This window comes from Periplaneta americana, chromosome 12 (genome assembly GCF_040183065.1).
Source record: "Periplaneta americana isolate PAMFEO1 chromosome 12, P.americana_PAMFEO1_priV1, whole genome shotgun sequence".
Classification (NCBI taxonomy): Eukaryota; Metazoa; Arthropoda; class Insecta; order Blattodea; family Blattidae; genus Periplaneta; species Periplaneta americana.
Genome location: NC_091128.1, coordinates 159,801,342 through 159,823,743, shown reverse-complemented (window position 1 = coordinate 159,823,743; position 22,402 = coordinate 159,801,342). Strand labels below are relative to the sequence as shown.

Below are 22,402 nucleotides of genomic sequence, written 5' to 3'. Positions count from 1 at the left end.
ACCACCACCTCCACCACCACCACCTCCACCACTACCTCCACCATCACCACCTCCTCCACCACCACTACCTCACCATCACCACCTCCACTACCTCTACCATCACCACCTCGACCACCACCACATCCACCACCACCACCACCACCTCCACCACCACCACCACCTCCTCCACCACCACCACATCCACCACCATCACATCCACCACCACCTCCACCAACATCACCACCTTCTCCACCAATACCTCCACCATCACCACCACCTCCACCACCACTACCTCCACCATCACCACCTCCTCCACCACCACCACCTCCTCCACCACCACCACCTCCACCACCATCACCACCTCCACCTCCACCACCACGACCTCCATCACCACCACCTCCACCACCACCACCTCCTCCAGCACCACATCCACTACCACCACCTTCACCACCACCTCAACCAACACCTACAGCACCAACACCACCTCCACCACCACATGCACCACCACCACCACCTCCACTACCACCACATCCACCACCAATACCTCCTCCTACACCACATCCACCACCACCTCCACCACCACCACAGCCACCTCCACCACATCCACTACAACCACCTCCACCACCACCACCTTCACCACCACCACCACCACCACCTCCACCAACACCTACAGCACCAACATCACCTCCACCACCACATCCACCACCACATCCACATCCACCACCACCATCTTCACCACCACCACCATCTCCACCACCACAACCACCACCTCCACAACCACCTCCATCACCACCACATCCACCACCACCACCTTCACCATCACCTCCACCAACACCTACAGCACCAACACCACCTCCACCACCACATCCGCCAACACCACCTCCACCACCACCACATCCACCTCCAACACCTCCTTCACCACATCCACCACCACCTCCACCACCACCACCACCACCTCCACCACCACCACCACCACCACCACCACCTCCACCACCATCACCACCACCTCCACCACCATCACCACCACCACCACCTCCACCACCACCACCACCACCACCACATCCACCACCTCCTCCTCCACCACCACCTCCACCACCATCACCACCTTCACCACCACCTCCACCAACACCTACAGCACCAACACCACCTCCACCACCACATCCACCATCACCTCCACTACCACCACATCCACCACCAACACCTCCTCCTACACCACATCCACCACCACCTCCACCACCACCACCTCCTCCACCACCACCACCTCCACCACCACCTCCACCACCACCACCTCCACCACCACCTCCTCCACTACCACCTCGAAGATATTTGAATCTTTCCACCCCTTCGAAGGATATATCTCCAATTTTTATATTTCCATTTTGTACAATATTCTGGTCACGAGACATAATCATATACTTTGTATTTTCGAGATTTACTTCCAAACCTATTGCTTTACCTGCTTCAAGTAAAATTTCCGTGTTTTCCCTGATCATTTGTGGATTTTCTCCTAACATATTCACGTCATCCGCATAGACAAGAAGCTGATTTAAGCCGTTCAATTCCAAACCCTGCCTGTTATCCTGTACTTTCCTAATGGCATATTCTAGAGCGAAGTTGAAAAGTAAAGGTGATAGTGCATCTCCTTGCTTAAGATCCCCCTTTACATGCAATTGCGTGAAATTCTGCATGAGTGTCAAGATATTAGATTAGATTAGATTAGATTTATTTATTTAACCTGGTAGAGATAAGGCCATCAGGCCTTCTCTGCCCCTCTACCAGGGGATTACAACTATAACATGAACAATAAGATTACAATTAATATTAAATTTACAATGACAATTACAATAAAAATTAAAGTACGACAAGAATACCTGATTAATGAAAGCTAGACATTTTATCATAGAAGTTAAGAACAAAGAATATTTTTGTATTTACTAAATTACAAATTAAACCTACAATAACAAAATTCTATAGTGATGAAATTACCGGATATTGAGATATTTTGTGGTAGATTAAAAGAACTATTTACAAGAAACCATGTCTGAACGAGTCTCAATTACTGACCAAGTGCCTAGTAAGTTTGCGTTTGAATTGAATTTTATTTCGACAGTCCCTGATGCTAGCAGGTAACGAATTCCAGAGTCTTGGCAGGGCTATTGTGAAAGAGGATGAGTATGAGGAGGTGCGATGGGATGGTATTGTTAGTATTGTTTCATGGCGAGAGCGTGTGTTCAGATTGTGGTGGGAAGAAAGGTAAGTGAAGCGAGACGACAGGTACGAAGGAATAGAAGAGTTCAAGATTTCGAAGAGAAAGAGAAGTGAATGTAAATTTCTTTTCTTATCTAGTTTAAGCCAACCTATTGCTTCCAGGGATGGGGTAATATGATCATATTTACGAACATTGCTTACAAAACGTACACACAAATTATGAGCACGTTGAAGTTTCATTTTGTTGTCGCTGGAAAGGTCAGTCAGTAAAATGTCAGCATAGTCAAAATGGGGAAATACAAGGGTCTGCACAAGGGACTTTTTTAAGCAAGAGGGAAGATGAACATTTATCCTTTTTAGCACATGAATAATAGAATATACTTTTCTGCAGGTTTCTGTGATTTGCATGTCCCAGTTGAGATTATTATCCATGTGAATGCCAAGATTTTTTACCGAAGAACTGAAAGGGATATGCACTGTACTTACTTTAACGGGGGAAATGTCGAGGTGCTTTACAGCGTCGGTTTGCCGTTTGTGTCCTAATATGATTGCTTGTGTCTTTCCAGGATTGATATTAAGATGGAATTTCTTTGTCCATGTCACAATCGAGTCAATGTCTTTGTTCAATTTATCTATAGCGTCATTTATTCGATCTAAGCGGGAAGAGATGTAGCATTGAAGGTCGTCAGCATACAAGTGATAGTTACAATGCCTTACATGAGATGTAATATCACTGACATATATCGTGAACAACAATGGTCCGAGTACCGAACCCTGTGGTATACCTGATGTTATGTTAAACCAGGAAGAGCTTCGATTCCCGGATACAACACATTGTTGTCTTTCCCGTAAGTAGGATTCGAACCAACTCACAGCAGTCTCTGACAAATGCAGATTTCTCAATTTATGGGTGAGCAGGTAGAAATTTACAGAGTTGAAAGCTTTGCTAAGGTCAAGAAGTGTTAGTATTGTTACTTTATTAGAGTCGATTGCTTCACGAATGTCTTCTGTCACTTTAAGTAGAGCAGTGCTTGTGTTGTGTCCAGCTCTGAAACCTGACTGATACTTGTCGAATAGTTTGTGTTCGTTCATGTAGTTAGTAATTTGTCTGTGTACGATTCTTTCCAGTGCTTTTGATATGGCTGGCAGGATACTGATTGGTCTATAGTCGTTCGGGTCGGTGGGAACTTTGACTTTTGTAAGAGGAAGAACGAAAGCTTGCTTCCATATTTTAGGGAAAGTTGAAGTGATTAAGGAACTATTGAATATGTGTGCAATTGTAGGTATTACTATGTCTTGTATTTTCTGTATGAGTAATATGCTAATGTTGTCTGGCCCTTGAGCTTTCGTCTTGATGCGTCGGATGGCTTTCATTACGTCAATAGGAGTGACGTCAGTAAAATAGAATTTGTCTCGAGTTGGGGGAGCTGAGTCAGGCAAAACTGTGTCTTGTTTCGTTGTGTTGTTTAAGGTCGGGTCCTTTACAAAGTGTTCGTTCAATCGGTCAAGTGGGATGGGTATGTCTGCTTGTTCACTAGCCCTTCCAAGTCCAATGACCTTCAGATTTTTCCATAACTCGGAAGGGGTTGTGTTGGGCTCTATAAGTTTGTAGGAGTATTTGAGTTTAGCGTTTCTTATTAGTTGAGTCGTTCTGTTTCTTAGGTGTTTATATAAGTTAAAATATTCGTCGTTTTTATTGCGGGTGTATTTCCTATAAGCTAAGTCGCGTTCGGACATCAGGCTACGTATTTCAGTCGTCATCCAAGGGGCTGGGGTCTTTCTGGTACGTTTGGTCTTTAATGGTGCGTGTTTGTCATAAAGTTGAAGTATTAACGTATTGAATAAGTCTACTTTCTCGTCTACAGTTCGTAATGTCCAGATCATGTGCCATGGAAGTTGCGCAGCGTCTTCTTTCAGTGCAATATCATCTATTCTTTTGATATCCCTGTAAGTAATTACTCTAGGAGTCGATTTAGGACACTGCAGATTAAACGATAGATAAATGATATCATGCCCTGATAGTCCTGGTGCAGGCAACTGTCCATGCGTCAGTATTTTGTCGGCATTGTTAGTAATTATCAAGTCCAGTAATGTGTCTGTACCTTCCGTATGATGTGTGGGAGCTAGGGGTAGGATTACCATATCAAGGCACTGAAAGAATGATTTAAGTCTTTTAGTCGTACTAGAATGTAAGTCAAGTAAGTTTGAATTGAAGTCACCCATGATTATAACGTTCTCATATTGCGGCGTTACGTTTAGTAAGGCGGTTTCGAAATCATCTATGTCATATATATGTGGGGGTTTATATACGACACACACTAGACATTTTGTAAATAAGGTGCAAATTTCAATGAACATGAACTCGGGTTTGGCAGAGTACTGGCTTGGAGAGTGATGAATAATTTTAGGTCGCAAATCGGATCTAATATAACCAGCCACCCCTCCGCCTCTCTTGCCCTCTCTGTCGTCCCTTACACTTACAAATCGCTCGTTGCTGCAGGTCATACCGCTGCGCTGGATGCCGTATGAAGCAGTGTTCGAGGATGACTACTCGACCAAGTCAGATGTGTACTCCTTCGCTTGCCTAGTCTGGGAGATGTTCTACCAGGGAGAGCTGCCGTTCTCCAAGATGTCGGACGACACAGTCCTCGCAGCCCTCAAGAAGCACGAGCTTCAGTGGAAGCCCCACAAGGCGGCGCCCCAGTCGCTGCAGTCCCTGCTTGTCAGCTGTTGGTCTGACAGTCCACGCGACCGTCCCACGTTTTCTCAGCTCACCGTCACTATCGGTGAGATTTCTATCGACAGTGCGATATGAAGAGACAGGACTGCCTCAAAGGACAGCCGTAATCTGTTACTTAAGATCCAGGTTCCTCTGTGTTGTTGAGTTGTGTTCCTGATGGCAACACTGTAGCAGTGGAGTCTGACAAGCAGGTATGGTGCCTGGCCAGTGTTCTTTCTTTTGCAGAAGAGCTACATTAGTGCACAGTTTTATTTTTCTGGTCATGTTGAATAGCATTTTGTTGGAATAACTCTTTCCATCTCATTATTTTAAGCTGGTTCTTAAGCCTCTGCGATGGCTGAATGGTCAGACCTTCAGACTGTCACGCAGTCGGACCGGGTTCGATTCCCGGTCAGGTCTGGGATTTTTTCATTGAAAAAAATCTATAGTGATACTTGTGGCGGACAAGGTCGCAGTTGGGGTTTTTCCCGGGGTTCTGCCGTTTTTCCCAAAATTAAGCATTTACATCATTTCATCATCATTTCTCGATTTCGTTATCATTCCGTAGCGTTCCCTGAACGCTGGCTGTGGGCAAATTTACTCTAAGGGTGGTGGAACTTCGAATTTGTTAGACCATTTGAAGCGATCGCACAATCACGAACTTGATGAATGCGCCGACAAAAATAATTACACAAAACATTCGATGCGATTTCTTTTTAAATCATTTTAGTTCTATTGTTCCCAAAGGCCCACAGTATAGAAAAAAAAAGTCTTGAAATTTCTCTGAAACGCAACTTTCGAGGCAATAAAAATACATGAAATATTTAAAAGACAACTTGAGTTATATTTTACTGTTTAGATTAAAATATTGAGTTTCTGAATGAAACTAAAGAAATGTGTGGTAATAATATAATTACAGTTATCCTTATCTAAATGAGGGGTTGGAAAGCAGTGGTGGATCATTAATGTTTACGTGAGGGGTTTGGACTTTTTCCGTTGCTGGTTGTCACAATCAAAAAATTAAGACAGAACGTCTCGAAGGGTGGTTCTCCCTTCGTCTTCAGGTGGAAGGAAGGAGAGAAAGGAAAAAACCTACTGTTGGGATCGTTACATACAGCTATTCTGTATGACTGACTGACTGATTAGGTTTTTTCCTTTCTCTTCTTCCTTCCACCTGAAGACAAAGGGAGAACCACCCTTCGAGACGTTGTGTCTTAATTTTTTGATTGTGACAAACAGCAATGGAAAAAGTCCAAACCCCTCACCTAAACAATTATCCTTAAGTTGATATCCGCATATATTGTTATTACAGGGAAAGAGTGGCGCTTTTAGAAGAGGCAGTTCAAATACTGACACCCTTTAACATAATGATCATAATCCTGTGTGGTGAAGAATCTGAATAAATTATTTTCGACTGTAAACTTTAACCCATTGATAGCACACATTTCTTTTGCTCCATTCTGAAACTCCCTTAATATATTTTACGTTAAACTAAACCAATTAGAATAATAACTGACAAAAACTGTTTGCGAATAAACGAGTGTTTCCAGGAGAACTACAGTATAAATGTTTACGTTAATTGAAGCGTCGACTGGAACAATGTTATAAGTTACATTTGGTAAAATTTACAGGAGCTGCAAAAATGTGTACATGTACAATGTTGTTCTTATAGGATAGCAAACTTTTGAGTGGACAAATTTCACGTACTGCATTGATGGACAGTTGCAAGCGAAAGAGTATAGCAAGCTAACATGACATACAACATTATTACACGGAAACACGCTGAATGAAAATTTTGTAACTTACAACGTTGTTCCAGCCGACGCTTCAATTACTGAAAAGCTTTACTTCTGCGTTAGTTTTGCAGTTAGATTTAATGTTATTAATTTGATCAATAACGAAACTAATACGGCTTTCCACATATACTATGAATTTCAAAATTAGAAAAAAAAAATCTGTCAGCTAACGTAGCACTTCAAGCAAAACAAGAAAATAAAGAGCCGAAGAAAGAGAGAGAGATGAACATAAAGGAGAGAATGAACAAAAAAAATTACAACTTATTTTAAAAGATACGCGGACGTCAGCAGACTCAAATCACAACCGATCCGATTAAAGGAATGCTCAGCGGAAAGTGTATGTCTCCACATATACAACCTGCACTGCATCAATCGGAGGTAACCGGAGGACTCCGAATGAATGCGCGCAAACAACTGCTCTGGAGAAAAACCTAATCATAAGCAGCACTACCTGTTAAGGTCAAGTGGTCATGCAGAAAGCTTCACCTTGTCAGCACATAGGACAGGGGAAATTTAAAGGGATTGAGTTAGACACCATCTGCTACAGTGCTGCTTGTATTTTATCTGTCTCACAATCCGAGCAAAAGCACTTAATGATAAAAAGTATATAGTTTTTTTTTTTAATATTATGTATTCAAAACAATTTAATTTATTTCCATGCTCATTGAAGAAGACTGTTAATATATTGGAAATGTAGTGTTGTACCATTGTCAAGGTTATTAGGATAGTATTCAAGGTGATTTTATCATCAATTTTTATGAGTAATACTTTTTTATGGACACTGACCAGTGTCTGGCATTCTAAACTTTCTTCCAAGACAGAATTCAATGTGTGATAATTATTCTAAAATTTTTATATACTGTGTAATCGGTTTTTACTACACTTTTTTCACAATGATTTGTACAAGCTTGTATTACATTATAATTGTTTATACATACATACTATATATTATATAAATATATTTGTGTGTCAAGGTGACGATGGGTAATGTTTCAGTACATACTGCTGCTATCTATTTATATCATTTTCAGTGACATGTTTTGAATTTCTAATCCATCTATAAAAATTGATTACCAAAGAATGAAGGCTGGCTTTTGCAACTGGAATTTTTGCTTCATGCATTTCTAGGTTATGTCCTCACTTTCAGGCTGCTGGTATTAAAATATGTTTTATAGCTTAGTAGAGATAGGAACGATATATCGGTTTTTACAAAATACCTATATTTTCGTTTCGATATAGCGATATATTGATATCGAAATTTTGATTCAACATATCGTATAATGTATCGATTTTTCTCATAAATTTATCGATTTTTTTTTGTGGAATTATTATCATTATCAACAACAAAATCCACACTAGACAACTCCGATAGTTCCCGAAAGATGGCACTACTGAAGGTGGACAGTTACGTAATTGTGCAACCTCACTCAATACCTTGTTCTAATTGGCTGGACTGGAATTCGAATTCAAACTGTTTAATATGCAGCACCAAATTCAAATGCAGCGTTTGTGAACGTGAGACAGACGGGAGGTTTGTTATCAATGTTCTCCAACGAGCAACTCCCACCCTGAAAGGGATCCGTCTGACCTCAAAACGGGTATCAAAACTTTTATTTCTATATTCTGAAATGGAAAGAGAAACAAGGATTTAATACCTTGTGACATTTGTTTACGTCTATGATTTCTATGCACAACCTAGTGCTGACATTCTGTTTTCTTATTATATCTTTTAGTGGATAAAAATTCTATTCATATAAGCATCACCATTGATATTTGGAATGTTGGAGTGTAACAATAACTTGCAATGGGAACTTACTATACAACGATTGTATCAAATCAACTGTGAAGTTTGTAAAAACTTGCAATATTCTAAGTACCGTTTACTTACATTTAAAAATAATTACAAGTTCTGTTTACTTACATTTAAAAATGATTACGTTGTTAGGTAGAAAAGAGCATTATATCTGTGTCCTGGATTGAATCCTACATAACATTAGAATAATTGAATCGTGTTCCAATATCAAATACTCAACCATGTAGAGTTCACTTAACTCTTTCCCACTATATCATTTAAGCTCCCTTGCCTCCACCATAATTTTGATTTAGGTTAGGACCTACATCGTATGGTATTGAAAATATATTGTTTATTGTTACAATTTCAAATTTATGCTTTTGACTGTTATGATGTTAATTTCAGTGGTAAAAAGGAATATTAAAATTTAAGTAATTTTATTGTAATACAGTAAATGTACGCCTGAAAATGCAATTTGCTTACAGAAGAGCTGTATATCGAAAATCGATATATCGATATATTTTCTGTGATATATATCGTTTATCGAAATTAGATTTGCAATATATTGCAATATCAATATATCGGTATTTAATTTATTTCCTCCATCACTATAGCTTAGTTTAGTTTATTTAAAAAGCCATTAAATAAAACAAAATTACAATACACATAGTCATATTTAAAACTATTTATATAGGGTCAACTGTAGGTAATGTCATTAATATCAGGGAGTTATTCTTTGAGATATTTCAAACAAAAACGTTTCATACAATTTTGCTCTTTTTTGTTCCCTTTTCGAGATGAAAATTTCTTTATATGAAACATTTCATAGCGTGTTTTGGGAAAGCAATTGATTTAATTCCGGATATGCTGAGTTAATTGGGCGGCCGGGTAGCTCAGCTGGTAGAGCAGCTGGCTACAGACTGGAAGGTCTGGGGTTCGATCCCAGGTGGTGACAGGATTTTTTCTCGTTGCCAAACTTTCAGAACGGCTCCGAGGTTCACTCAGCCTCCTATAAAATTGAGTACCGGGTCTTTCCCGGGGGTAAAAGGTGGTCAGAGCATGGTGCCGACCACACCACCTCATTCTAGTGCCGAGGTCATGGAAAGCATGGGGCTCTACCTCCATGCTCCCCAAATGCCTTCATGGCATGTTACGGGGATACCTTTACCTTTTACCTTTTATGCTGAGTTAATTTAAGAGAGCAGTATATTATGATAATAAATTATTGAAAGAATTTTAGTTTTGTCCTTTAAATGTGCAAAAATTTAATCCGGATAAATGTAACTTTTTCCTGTAAAGGAATTTTTCAACAGTAATATCACTACAGGTTTTTATTTATCTAGAGAAAATCAAAACTCTAGTGGGATTTAATTGACTATTACACGATTGGAAGAAAGTGTATAAAGATTAGAAGAAATAAAGTACTCTAATACAATAAAATATTAATTGACTTACTGAAATTCTACTTCACTAATGTTAGCTTCACCAAAATGTTTTAACAGAGCCGCCATTTTCAGTTGACTATCTATGCGATAAACAAATGACGATCACAAAGCATGTTTTATAGCACTGTAAAGAATTTGCATTTTGAAATATTGGCAAACAAAGAAACAAATGCTAGGGAAGTGATAAAAACAAACAAATGCTAGGGAAGTGATAAAATTGTAGTGATAAACAGCCATGATTGTACTTAAAGATAAATTTCTGGTCCTACAGGATTTATCTGTTGCCTTTGTTAGCGATGATTGGTTGAAACACATTCTTTCGTACCGTTTTATTGGTCAAAAGTAATATGACATAGTAAAAGTGTAATAGTCAATGTAATAATACTTCATGATGACCACTGCAAAATCTGAAGAGTCTGTTCCTGTGAATTATTTATGTGCGAACAAAAGTAAAGAGTTATTTGTTAAGTTAAATTGTGTATTATTTATCTCATCATAGAATTTAAATTTTGCAGTTTTGGATTTGTAATTAAAATAGAAATATTTAATGGCTACCTATATCGATAAATATTGTCGGAAATATTTTACTGACTCTTGATTATTGAATGCATGGAGTAATACGACAATTGGTGACTACTTCTAGGTTGTCAAGGAGTCTGTTGTCAAATATGCCAGAAAAGTTAGTGACATAGGTAAGAATTAACGAAAATATCGACATTTTTCTTTGCTATGTAACCTCATGAAAATCCGACTTCTGCAACTGTCTGCCACATTACCCACCGTCATCCTTAATAAGGGGAAACTTAATTTCATGTATTTAGAGAAATTAGTCTTGCTTGTTGTCATTCCTTCTCATATCCAATTGTAGTACAATTTTCTGTCCTTATATCAGCAAGAAATGCTGCATTTATCTCGAATTTTTTTTCCAACTAATGGCGGGTACTTGACTGTTCGTCATTCGAAGCCAGTTGTGTGGACCAATTTACCGACAGAGTCGTAGCCCAGGGTGCGCCGTAGGAGGCTGGTCTACGCTACACCCACGATGAGATGAGATGAGATGATGAAGATTTGTTGGGCTGCCACAAGGGAACAGGAGCTTCCGGTGAAAACTTCTGTGTTACCTGAACCATGGGCTTGCCCAACACAAGTTGTAAATGGAGGGTATGCCGGGTATCGAACTCGGCTCAACAGGATTATAAGTCCAGCACTGTAGCCACTAGACCACAAAAGACAAAAAATTGTGATACTGAAAAAAAATGTATGTCAAGATTTCATAGCGAGACTTTTATAGCATTGTCTGTATCTTCATTAAGATTACAAAACTAAAATTATAGTAGATTTAAAAAATACGTATCAGAGTTGGATAAGTTACTTTTTGAAAGTAACGTAGCTACAGTTACAATTACAGCTATCAACAGACAGTTACTTTAAAAAAATTATAAATTGTATTATGATATCTTCCCCAACCCTAGTATGTGTTTCATCTGAAATAAAATAATGGATGTCTGTAAACTAAATACAAATTTGTGGAAAAAGAAAAGAGCCAAAAATGTTAGTAGTTAAATATACTTTTAAAAATATCCAAGAAATTTCTCTCGCATAGTAAATATTAAATTGAAATTTATCATAATAATTATGAAGGGCTAATAATAAATGTTATAAATGTTATGGTTTATTTAACGACTCTCGCAACTGCAGAGGTTATATCAGCGTCGCCGGATGTGCCGGAATTTTGTCCCGCAGGAGTTCTTTTACATGCCAGTAAATCTACTGACATGAGCCTGTCGCATTTAAGCACACTTAAATGCCATCGACCTGGCCTGGGATCGAACCCCGCAACCTTGGGCAAAGAAGGCCAGCGCTATACCAACTCGCCAACCAGGTCGACGGCTAATAATATATGACAGAATCATTATACAGTAAAACCTCGTTAATCCAGACTATTTGGAGGGATAAGTTGAGCGGTTTAATGAAAGTTCAGATTACGTGAAATAACCTAAAAGAACAGTAGAAAGTGTATTGAAACGTCGTTTATAGAAACAAAATACGTTTATTATGGTGTATTTAAAGGGCATAGGCCTAAATACACTATATAAAGCAATACATACAATGCTGTACATATTTATACCTTAAACCTTTGCTTGTGTAATCAGTAATAATATTTGTTTGTATAGTTTAATTACTTTAATGCAAACTTGATGGATTTTCTTTATTTTTAATACTAGTGTGATATTGTAATTCCATAGTTGTAATGTATAAAAGTCTTAAAATAAGGTTGTTTAATTTTTCCAAACTCATTTTTTTTTGCTGTCCGGATTAAGCAAAGCCCGGCTTATCAAGGTCCGGATTAACGAGATTTTACTGTATTTAAAAGTCCATAATACCGTATTTACTCGAATATTTCACGCACTTTTTTCCCGCAATTTCGATCTATAAATTAAGGGTGCGTGAATTAAGCGAGGAATTTCACAAGCTGGTATTTTTAAGGGTAAAAATGACAAAACTATGCAGTTCCCTTACATATCCTAGTAACTTGTCTTCAAGATCAGGGAATTTTCCACTTTTTGGCCCACGAAATGCTTTCCTTGATGCATTTGTTTCTTGAAGAGCTTATTTTTGTTTCCTCCAGTAGCGAATATTAAATTCTGGAACTGTGAATTCACGCCCAGCTGCTCTGTTGCCATGTGTTTCTGCATACGCAATAACTTTTAATTTGAAGGACGCAGTATGACTCGAATATCGGGATTTACCATTCATTGTTAAAACTTTTAACAGACGGCTTTTGACAGGTTTCCCTTTTCGAGTCTCAAACTCAACTGATGCGATCCAACACAAAGCTTTCAAACCACCCCCATTCAAATGGTAGGGGGAGGTCAATACCCTATACCGGTATTTTTAAAGGACTTTCATAGACGAGAAGGGTGCGCCTGTAACAGGTAGCTGTCCGGTCCCAAATACCGCTATGCACTCTCTCGTTACGGCATTTAAGATACCGTACATTCAGGGCTCCTCAACATAACACACCTCATTACTTCAAGTTTCAGTATGTACTTGTTACGGTATTTCACGAATATTAAATGCGTGAAATATACGAGGAAATTAATTTATTAAATTATATAGTAAATAATTTGGGTGCGTGAAATATGCGATGGCGTGAATTACGCGAGTAAATGCGGTATGCTTCATGTCCGAAACAAATTTAAATTCTTACAACAAAATATATTACAAGCGAAAAAATAGTAACAATATTTTCGTTATATCATTACTGATAAAAGTAAATTTGCTACAGTTATAGTTACTTTATTTAAATAATAACGCCACTACAAAGCATTACTTTGAAAAAGTAACTTACTAGTAATGGCATTACTTGTAATGTGTTACTCCCCAACTCTGCTTTTGTGTATCAAGAACACGACGATTCTGAACATATTTCAAACAGGAGTGAAGTACAAGGATATTGCAAGACTAATTTCTCATTCTCATGACACGAATTACTGTAAGTAATAATAAGTTGTATATAGAGTGTTTGTGTGTATGCCAGCATGTGTGTTTGTGTGTGTGAAAGGCAGGAGTGTACACATTGCACTGGAGAAGAAAGGAACAGAAATCAGGATTTCTTGTTGAATGAAATTCCCAGTACTGAGGAAACCAATCTTAAAACTGCTTATAACCTGCAAACAGGGCACTTCATAAGATGAACGGTAATGAATAAAATGTTGGTGAATATAAACAGGAAACAAATGACGGAGATGATATGTAGAAATGTAAGAGAACTTGAATCAAGTTTCACAAGTGTTAGAGCAGTTCTTGCTTGCTCTGAACTTGATGCATTACTGAAAATTTCTGTTCCTTTACTCTCCAAATCTTTTAATCTTGTTTGATGTAAACAGGGCCTTTTAAATTCCTTTTGCGTGGATGGGCATTTGTTATCTACATACATAAAACTATGGATGTAACTCATACTCAAAGGTACTCATGTTTGAATGATGGATATGTTGGTAATACTGGTTGTCTCCCTGTGATTAAATGTACTTCTCATTTCCCAAAAAGGCTGTGCTCTGGTGTTAGATCTGCTGTTAAGTTGCTTGTAAAAATAGTTGTGGCAGTGTCAGGGTTGCGAACCTTGTTCCATTAATTATGTAATACAGGTAGTAATAAGGGGACAATGGACAGATGGATGTGTAGCCACAGTCTATTATATACAGTTGCGAAGCTCAATATGTAGTAAAAATGCAAACATGGGTAGTTGCCCACCACTAGGATCGCTACTATCGCCTCATCATAGCAGATTTCTCTCCTAGTAGACGACAAAATATGTTACACTTTCGTTGTTTTCTTTTGGAAATATTAACACCTGCCTTCCATTATTGAAATATTAAATGCATAAAGTTAATTTATTATTTTAATGAAGTATATTAAATTCCACCATAAACTCGAAGATACCTGCAAGAAATAGGTTAATATTATTTTTGTTTGTGCAAAACGAACTGAAATTTACTATAATCGCTTCACTCATTCAAGATTATAGCGATAAGTAACTATGAAACCAATAAATATTAATTTTCATTTCCCTTTACAACAATAATAATGGAAATATGAATTAATGGAGTAACTTACGTGTACCGGTACTTGTAGTGTAGGCTTACGTAGTTAACAAAGTGGGATGAGGTTAAGCAATAATAATCACACCAGAATTTGAAATAAAACGTGATCAATAAATTTTATTGTAACAGACTTTTTCTACGTCTCTAGTAAAGTAACAAATAAAAATAACAACAAAATTAACAGCTATAATTAAAAACATATCCTTTGAAAAAAAAAGTAGGCCTAAGCAATAATAATCCCACCAAAATTGAAAATAAAACGTGATCAATAAATTTCATTAAAACAAACTTAATTTTTCTACGTCTCTAGTAAAATAATATTCCAATTATTGTATTTTAGCCATTAACATTTTCATTACAACCAATAACGAAATTTCACAAGCATCAATGTGAAATACGCAACGAGCTAGCACTCGATGGAAATACGACACAGTCCAAAGTCGACCATGGACAGTCTATTGTTTCTAGTTGCTAACCGCTTGGAGCGCTTTATCACGAGATTTGCAAAAAATCACCTCAAGCTTCGCGACTGTATATAGTAGATTGTGGTGTAGCCCCTGTTGTCTTTTATCTTCATGTCACAGCGGTTCCTTATTCAATCAAGGCTACTTTCTCCATTTATCCACTTCCTAGAGGCAACATATCAAGTATATCACGATGCAGATTGTTTGTTCGTTACTGCCATATTGGCATGAGCTGCATGGCACGCTCCCACCTCAAAAACCCTTTTTGTGAAGTTATGTCGGTGCTGTTGTCATTTGAGATATTTTGATATGATAATGGTATAAAGGGACAGAGATACAACTATTGCGTATTTACACCCACTATTAAACGGCATTATGGCCAAAGGAAAAATTATCATGGCAATATACAGGGTGAGTAAAAAGTATGGAACAATGCTTGTAAATTCCTTATTTATAATTTTATGAAGAAACTATTTGAACCACCCCATGCAGAAAGTGCTTCAGTCACAAATTTTGAAAAAAAAAAAAAAAAAAAAAAAAAAAAAAAAAAAAAAAAAAAAAAAAAAACGAGATATCGATGGAAATCATATCCTGTGCAGAAAGGTATTCAGTCCAATGCTTGGAAAGATAGAAACTGAAGCATCAGGCTCAGGGTTCTATGCAGAAAGGAATATAGTGTACAGAATGTTTTTCTTAGTTTCTCAAAACTAGATCTAATGGATTGAAGCCCTTTCTGCATGGGGAGATTCCTTTATACAAAAGTTGTAGGGTATCAAAGAAGGAATATTTTGAACATATTTTCATGTACTATGCTTTTCATTTATAAAGCACGTGCCAATGAGTCTGTTTTTTTTTTAAATGGCACTTTCCCATTTTTGGATTCAGTACGTACAAAATCATATTTTTTTGCCATTTATAAACTATTCTTTTGTAAAAATTACCTCCTTTGATGGCAATGTATGTGTACTAAATAAAGGGAAATTTTAATGTTTCAGTACATCAATTTGAGGAGGCTTTGGATTAAGCAATTGGAGACAAAAGATAATAGAAACAAAAGCTAATAAAAACAAATGAATAACAATGGGTAACAGATTTATGCATTTTTGGCAGTAAATGGAGGCCATTTTGAGCATTTTTGTGAACTGAACTCAACACATGATACAACACAACAATGCTAATTTTGGTTTTAATGGATTTTCTTGCTTTAAAATCCACGTATTGCATTACTATTGCAGTTAAATTTCAGTGGTGCATATCCTATAATGTGTCTTTTTTAAATTATAAGTTTAAATAATATTACTATTGTTATTCAGTTGTTTTTATTAGTTTTTGTCACTGTTTCTATTAGCTTTTGTCTGCAATTGTTTAATCCAAAGCCTCCTCAAATTGATGTACTGAAACATTAAAATTTTCCTTTATTCAGTACACATACATTGCCATCAAAGGAGGTAATTTTTATAAAAGAATAGTTTATAAATGGCAAAAAAATATATATATGATTTTGTGCGTACTGAGACCTGGAGAATCCAAAAATGGAGAAATAAGTACATGGTGATATTAAAAAAAAAAAAAAAAAAAAACAGACTCAATTGTTCAAAATATTCCTTCTTTGATACCCTACAACTTTGGTATGAATAGTTTCTTCATAAAATTAGAAATAAAGTTACAAGCATTGTTCCATACTTTTCACTCATCCTGTATAGGCTTATGTACAGGACTTTCATTTCAAAACTTCCCAGTCTAAATTAAATTTGATATGAATAGTTATTTAAACAAAATCACATCAATTTAGATATTGAGGAGAAAGTTAATTTATTGTATTACTGCTGAAAATTCTTATGCATTGAAATAATAATTCGGTGGTGTTTGGGTAAAGTCATAAAAATGAGTTTTGAGATGAATGAAAATTAAACTTCGGACCCTTATTGCAAATAATTTTCTACACAAATAAAACACATCAAATGCTAGTATTATTTTGTTTTTTTGTGCACACCTACTTGTAGAATTTAACTTGTGTATTCACTTGGGGTAAAAACTCCATTTGTACAAAAAATGACTTAAACTCATTATCTGAACACAATCGAATTAACATTACAGTAAACTTTTTATATCTCGAAATTTTAATACGAAATTACGAGCAGCTTGGAAAATACATCCTTGACTCTTGCAAGCAACCATTTATAGCAACTTAAAAGCGGATTTTTTTTCTTCTTTGTTCTTGTGCAACTATCTCCGAGTGATGAAACTTCTTTCGTAAGTGAAAGTCTGATACCTATCTAGGCTAATATATTTTTCCACATATCAAAAACCAGTTTGAAATTCTGAAAGAGTGAATCGTTCGCTTCTAGTCACTGTCTAGTGTAGTTTTGATACACAGTCTCTTTCATCATGCATCCATAGACTTGAAACTAAGTGTAGCTGCATCATTGTAAAAACATGATTTTCATGCTGACATAATCCAGTTGTATTCTCCAGTCTGAACACACACTCATCATTCCATTCCATGAATGTAAAGACGATAACTGCAATACTGAAGCTACTGTGAGACATTTTTACTGCGTTAAATGTTAACTTATTCATCCTGAAGTAAACACTAGAGTGCACAGTTTAGATCACCAATAATTTAACTAGTAGCAAATGTATTCTGACCCTCTTACAGAAGATCTCGGATGTTACCATAATACCACAGTCTAATATATACAGTCACGAAGGTCAATACTTAGTAAATATGCATCCATAGATAGTTGTTAACCACTAGGATCGCTACTATCACCTCATTACTGACAATGCGAAATAGTACCTGCACAGTCTATTGTTCCTAGTACCCTCAACAACTTAAGCTTCGTGACTCTATATACTAGACTGTGATAATACCTACAAGAAAATTATATTTTTATTCGATTGGTGTACAAGCTCGTAGCATTTTTCTGTACTTTCATTCATCTGCTGTGTATGTTTCCATAGCAACCAAGTATTTATTTACGCTACAAACTTATGCACCAATTCAATAGTTATGATTTCAGAATTGAAACTTTTTAAAACATGATTTAAAAAATACAAACAATTTAAAAGACTGGTAAATTCTATTCTATTCTTGTTAAAATAAAACTGTTAGAATCAGGCTCAGTTTTATAAAAGTTACTAATTATAGGTTATTTTTAACTGAACATTAATAAATAACTCTAGGTTAGTTTCTATGTTGTATAAAATTAAGAACATGTAAACTAGGTTTAGTACTATAACTGATATTTGCAGTAAAATATGTGGCAACATCGCGAAACATGAATGAAATTCGTGTGTAAAGTCAGTTGATTTTCAATTGTTTCTCCAATGAGAAAGAAAACATAATCATCACTGCCTTATGAATATGAGTCTCAATACGTGTCAGAAGGATCATGAACATTGGATTCAGAGCATGACTTAGTTTTGTTTGTGGTTGTAACTGAGGACGTAACATTTGCTCAAGTTGTTCCACTGCAAATTTTGGTAACCAAAATCTCATTTTAAATTGTTTGTCATCGAGTTCAGTGAATGGATTCCCTCGCTATGGAAAACATGAGGAACACAGCGAAATTCAATATTATCATCAGATAAAATCAGAAACCTGTAAATAAATATATTAATTTATATTTCGGAATATGTATTATATGTCTTTCTCTTGTTAAATTTTACTGTACCTGGTTAACATGTTTCGGCCTGCTGCTGTTGGCCTTCTTCAGAACTACAGACACAAAAACACATCCGAATGAAATTCTCAACACACAACTCAATTTCAGAACACACACTCTTTAACTCCACATTACAATACACAAACACACCCCCACAGGAAACAAAATAAAAGGTGCCAAGACCAACAATAACTAGTTCTGAAGAAGGCCAATAGCAGGCCGAAACATGTTAACCAGGTACAGTAAAATTTAACACGAGAAGGACATATAATACATATTCCGAAGTGATATACTGGTAGTACTAAAAGTTGTGTAATCAAGATGTATTAATTTGTAATTTAACTTATCCTAGAAAAAAATATTGAAAGTGTGTATGTCATTTCGCCACAACTGGGACTTAAAAGTTAACAAAAGTCTGTCTAAATACAACAAAAATAAATTTCACTCACCATTTTAATTATAAGGAAAATCTCTTCGCTTCTTTTTTTTTCGGAGATATTTTCTGTAAACTTCAGTTACTGCGATTAACTTAAGAAGATTCGTCATTTATATTTATATTTAACTCAAAGTTAGGACGAAATAACCTAAAGTTAGTATTTATACAACCAAACATTTGGACTTACATAATTTATTCACACAACTGACCTTTATGAAATTGTGTGCTCTATCGAACTGAAAGCAATGGTAACCAAGGTAATGCATTTTCTTGTATCAACAAAGACAACAATTGGAACATTTTCTCGAGATATTTCTGTTAGGTTCTGAATAATGAATGTGTGTCTGCACAAGAATTTTGTAAGCATTGTAACTGTTTAAAGAACATTATTAATTCGTGTAATACATTTATTTTATGTATTGTGATGTAGCATACTAGATATTTGCCTTTGAAGAAGAGAGTGTGTGTTCAGATATCACTGAATATATACTGGATTCATTTTGTAATTTTGTATATAAATTTGTATAATGCAACATTTCGTATTCTCAGCACATACAATTATCAATGCTGATGATGTATTTAAGCTGCATAAATTAAATCAATCATTTGACATACTGTATCTTATTATTTATTTCTTGTATTCAAACCATTTTTGATCCCAAGTTTATCACATAAACAACAAATGTAAGTATTCCAAAATTGGATTTGAGTCCTTCGAAATAAATGTTGCTGTTTGAATGGCCAGAAAGATTAAATTAATGGAGAAAACCCATCATATCTGTGACCTCGAGGCTTATAGTGCAATACCTGAACTGCGACATCATAAATACTGTTTGAAATTAAGTAGGTACAACAATAGTATCAGTAGTGGTGGTAGCAGTAGCAGTAGCAACAGCAGCATTTATCGCATGCCTGGGGCTTATTGTGCTTCCCACTACAGTTCTGTGAATGATATTTGTCGCCAAAGGTAGTGCTCATGTACGAATGCGGCATGGTTCACCGTGAACTTAACCCAGGCTATGGTGATGATAATGGCATTTGAAGAAATGATGGCGAAGTGAGTAAGAGGTCCAATGTCGAAAGTTACTCAGCAATTGGGTGAGGGAAAACCTCGGAAAATACCCCAACCACGTAACTTATCCAGACCAGGATTTGAAGCCTGTGTCTACTTGTTTCAGTCAGACTTGCTAACCGTTCCTCCATATCGGTGGGTAATATTATAATTATAATAATAATAAAGAGTAAAATATAAAACACTGGATCTCATTAGAACGAAAAATAATTTCCAATACCGGTATTTATAAGGCAATTATATTTTTACTTTTTATCTAATTTTATTGTATGATATATATTTTGCATAATAAGATGAAAATGCGTCTTTTAACCTCCTGAGTCCTGAGAGCATAGTATTCTATGCCATACTTCATACAAGACTATGATAGAGAAGGATCCTGAATACAGAGCAGTTATATTTCTTGAAAATATAAATGATATTGGATGATATGTAAAGAGTCCCAAAGAATTTGTAATAGGTTGTTTTGTATTTGAAAGACTTTGAATTTTAATTTCATTCTTAGTTGGTAGCTTTTTTTTTAGTTGGTTATTTAATGACGCTGTATCAACTACTAGGTTATTTAGCATCGATAAGATTAGTGATAGCGAGAAGGTACTTGGCGAGATGAGGCCAAGGATTCGCCATAGATTACCTGGCATTCACCCTACAGTTGGGGAAAACCTCGGAAAAAAAACTCAAGCAGGGATCGAACCCGCACCCAAGCACAACTTCAGACCAGCAGGCAAGCGCCTTAACTGACTGAGCCACACCGGTGGCTTAGTTGGTAGGTAGATTGTGGAAGGGAACCTCTCGCTCCAAATAACATACCTTTAACGACCCACTGATTAACAGGTATGTTATATTTAGAAGAGAGGAAAGGTAGGCCTGGTTCATATATTTCTTGTTTTTCTTGTTGACCTCGTCTGCTTGTGAGAGGTTTCTCTCAAAGTGGATGGTTCGATCTAATACCATGACATTCTTCACCCTGTTGATGGCTGTGATGTCCACACACCTGTTGGAATCTGCAGCCAAAATGCAAAGAACCTCCCAACGAAGGTGTTTTAGGACTTCTGCAATACTTGTCTTCACTCTATGATGTCTATTGTTCCATAGCAGCTTGCTTTGTATGTCTGTTCAGACCCGAAGTATAATATAATATACCTGCATTTGTGCCCTTACTGTAACCTACAGAATTTTTTCTGCATTTTTCTTAATGTCAGTGACTTTTTTTTTTTTTTTTTTTTGAAGTGTAGAATTATTATATTGAACTAAAAATAAAACAACAAATGTCTCAGGCAGGATTCGAGAGGATAAGCCTCTTTCCGCTCCTAAGCTAAGGGGTCCGAAGAGATGATGGGAGGAGCCGAATTTTCTGATTCGTAATCATCATCACTGGCAAGTTGTGGAGAGTGAACTATCGGTACTGTATTTTTTATGCATTGCCTTATTGCAAAAACAAATCCTCCCTTGTGTCACACGCAATTTAAATTTTTTTGGTTCAAATTATTAGTAAGGTAAGTGTTTATAATCGTATATATCAAATTCTGTTTAGCGTACGATTCATTTTACACTGCATACTACCCATACCGGTATTGAAAAGCAAGACAAAAACAAATTTAAGCGAAAATTAACAAATTTTATCATGAATATTGTAGTTGTACTGGAATGTAAAGATATAAGAAAGTTAACAGCTAAATAATATAGCAACAATTAATTGAAGTAATGAGTAAATTTAGTTGGAATTACTTTTATTGTTTTTGTTGAATTTTTTGAGGTATAAGAGGGGAGGGAAAGAAGGGTGGACAGCCTGCAACAAGAGGGCTTTTATAATATCCATCTCACTTCAACTCGCCAAAAAATTGTAACCTTGCAACATTTGGACTTGTTTCACATCTTAAAGCTTCAGTGCTAATGTGATAAGATCTATGGAATACAATAAAAAAATAAAAAAAAAGATATAAAAAATAGCCCTCTTGGCCTGGCAGATGTCCCCACCCTCTGGTAAGACAGAGAAAGAAAATGTTTTGCATCTCAACAGCTGGAGTCAGGGTTGACAATATTGTCAATTTATTGTGAAGGAAAATATATTTATGGGATGAACTATATTTGTTATATATTTTTTATATTAAAATATATACAATAGATAGCATCTGTATAAATATTTTTATAGTTGGCTCTATCCTATAGAAATCTTAATTTTCTCGTTCAATTTGCGTAAGGTTTGTAGCTCTGAGGTA

The 22,402-nt window shown here is 36.4% G+C and overlaps 1 protein-coding gene across 2 annotated transcripts in view; it reads left to right on the top strand.

The window, feature by feature from the left end:
• The window catches only part of otk (off-track), a 316,782-nt gene extending 311,432 nt beyond the window's left edge, over positions 1-5,350 (top strand). For both annotated transcript variants that reach the window (XM_069842367.1, XM_069842366.1), the window contains exon 17: positions 4,688-5,350. In XM_069842367.1, the coding sequence (XP_069698468.1) occupies positions 4,688-5,002 (315 nt within the window). In that variant the 3' untranslated portion in view covers positions 5,003-5,350. The remainder of the gene's footprint in view (positions 1-4,687) is intronic.
• Positions 5,351-22,402: the final 17,052 nt, after the last annotated feature.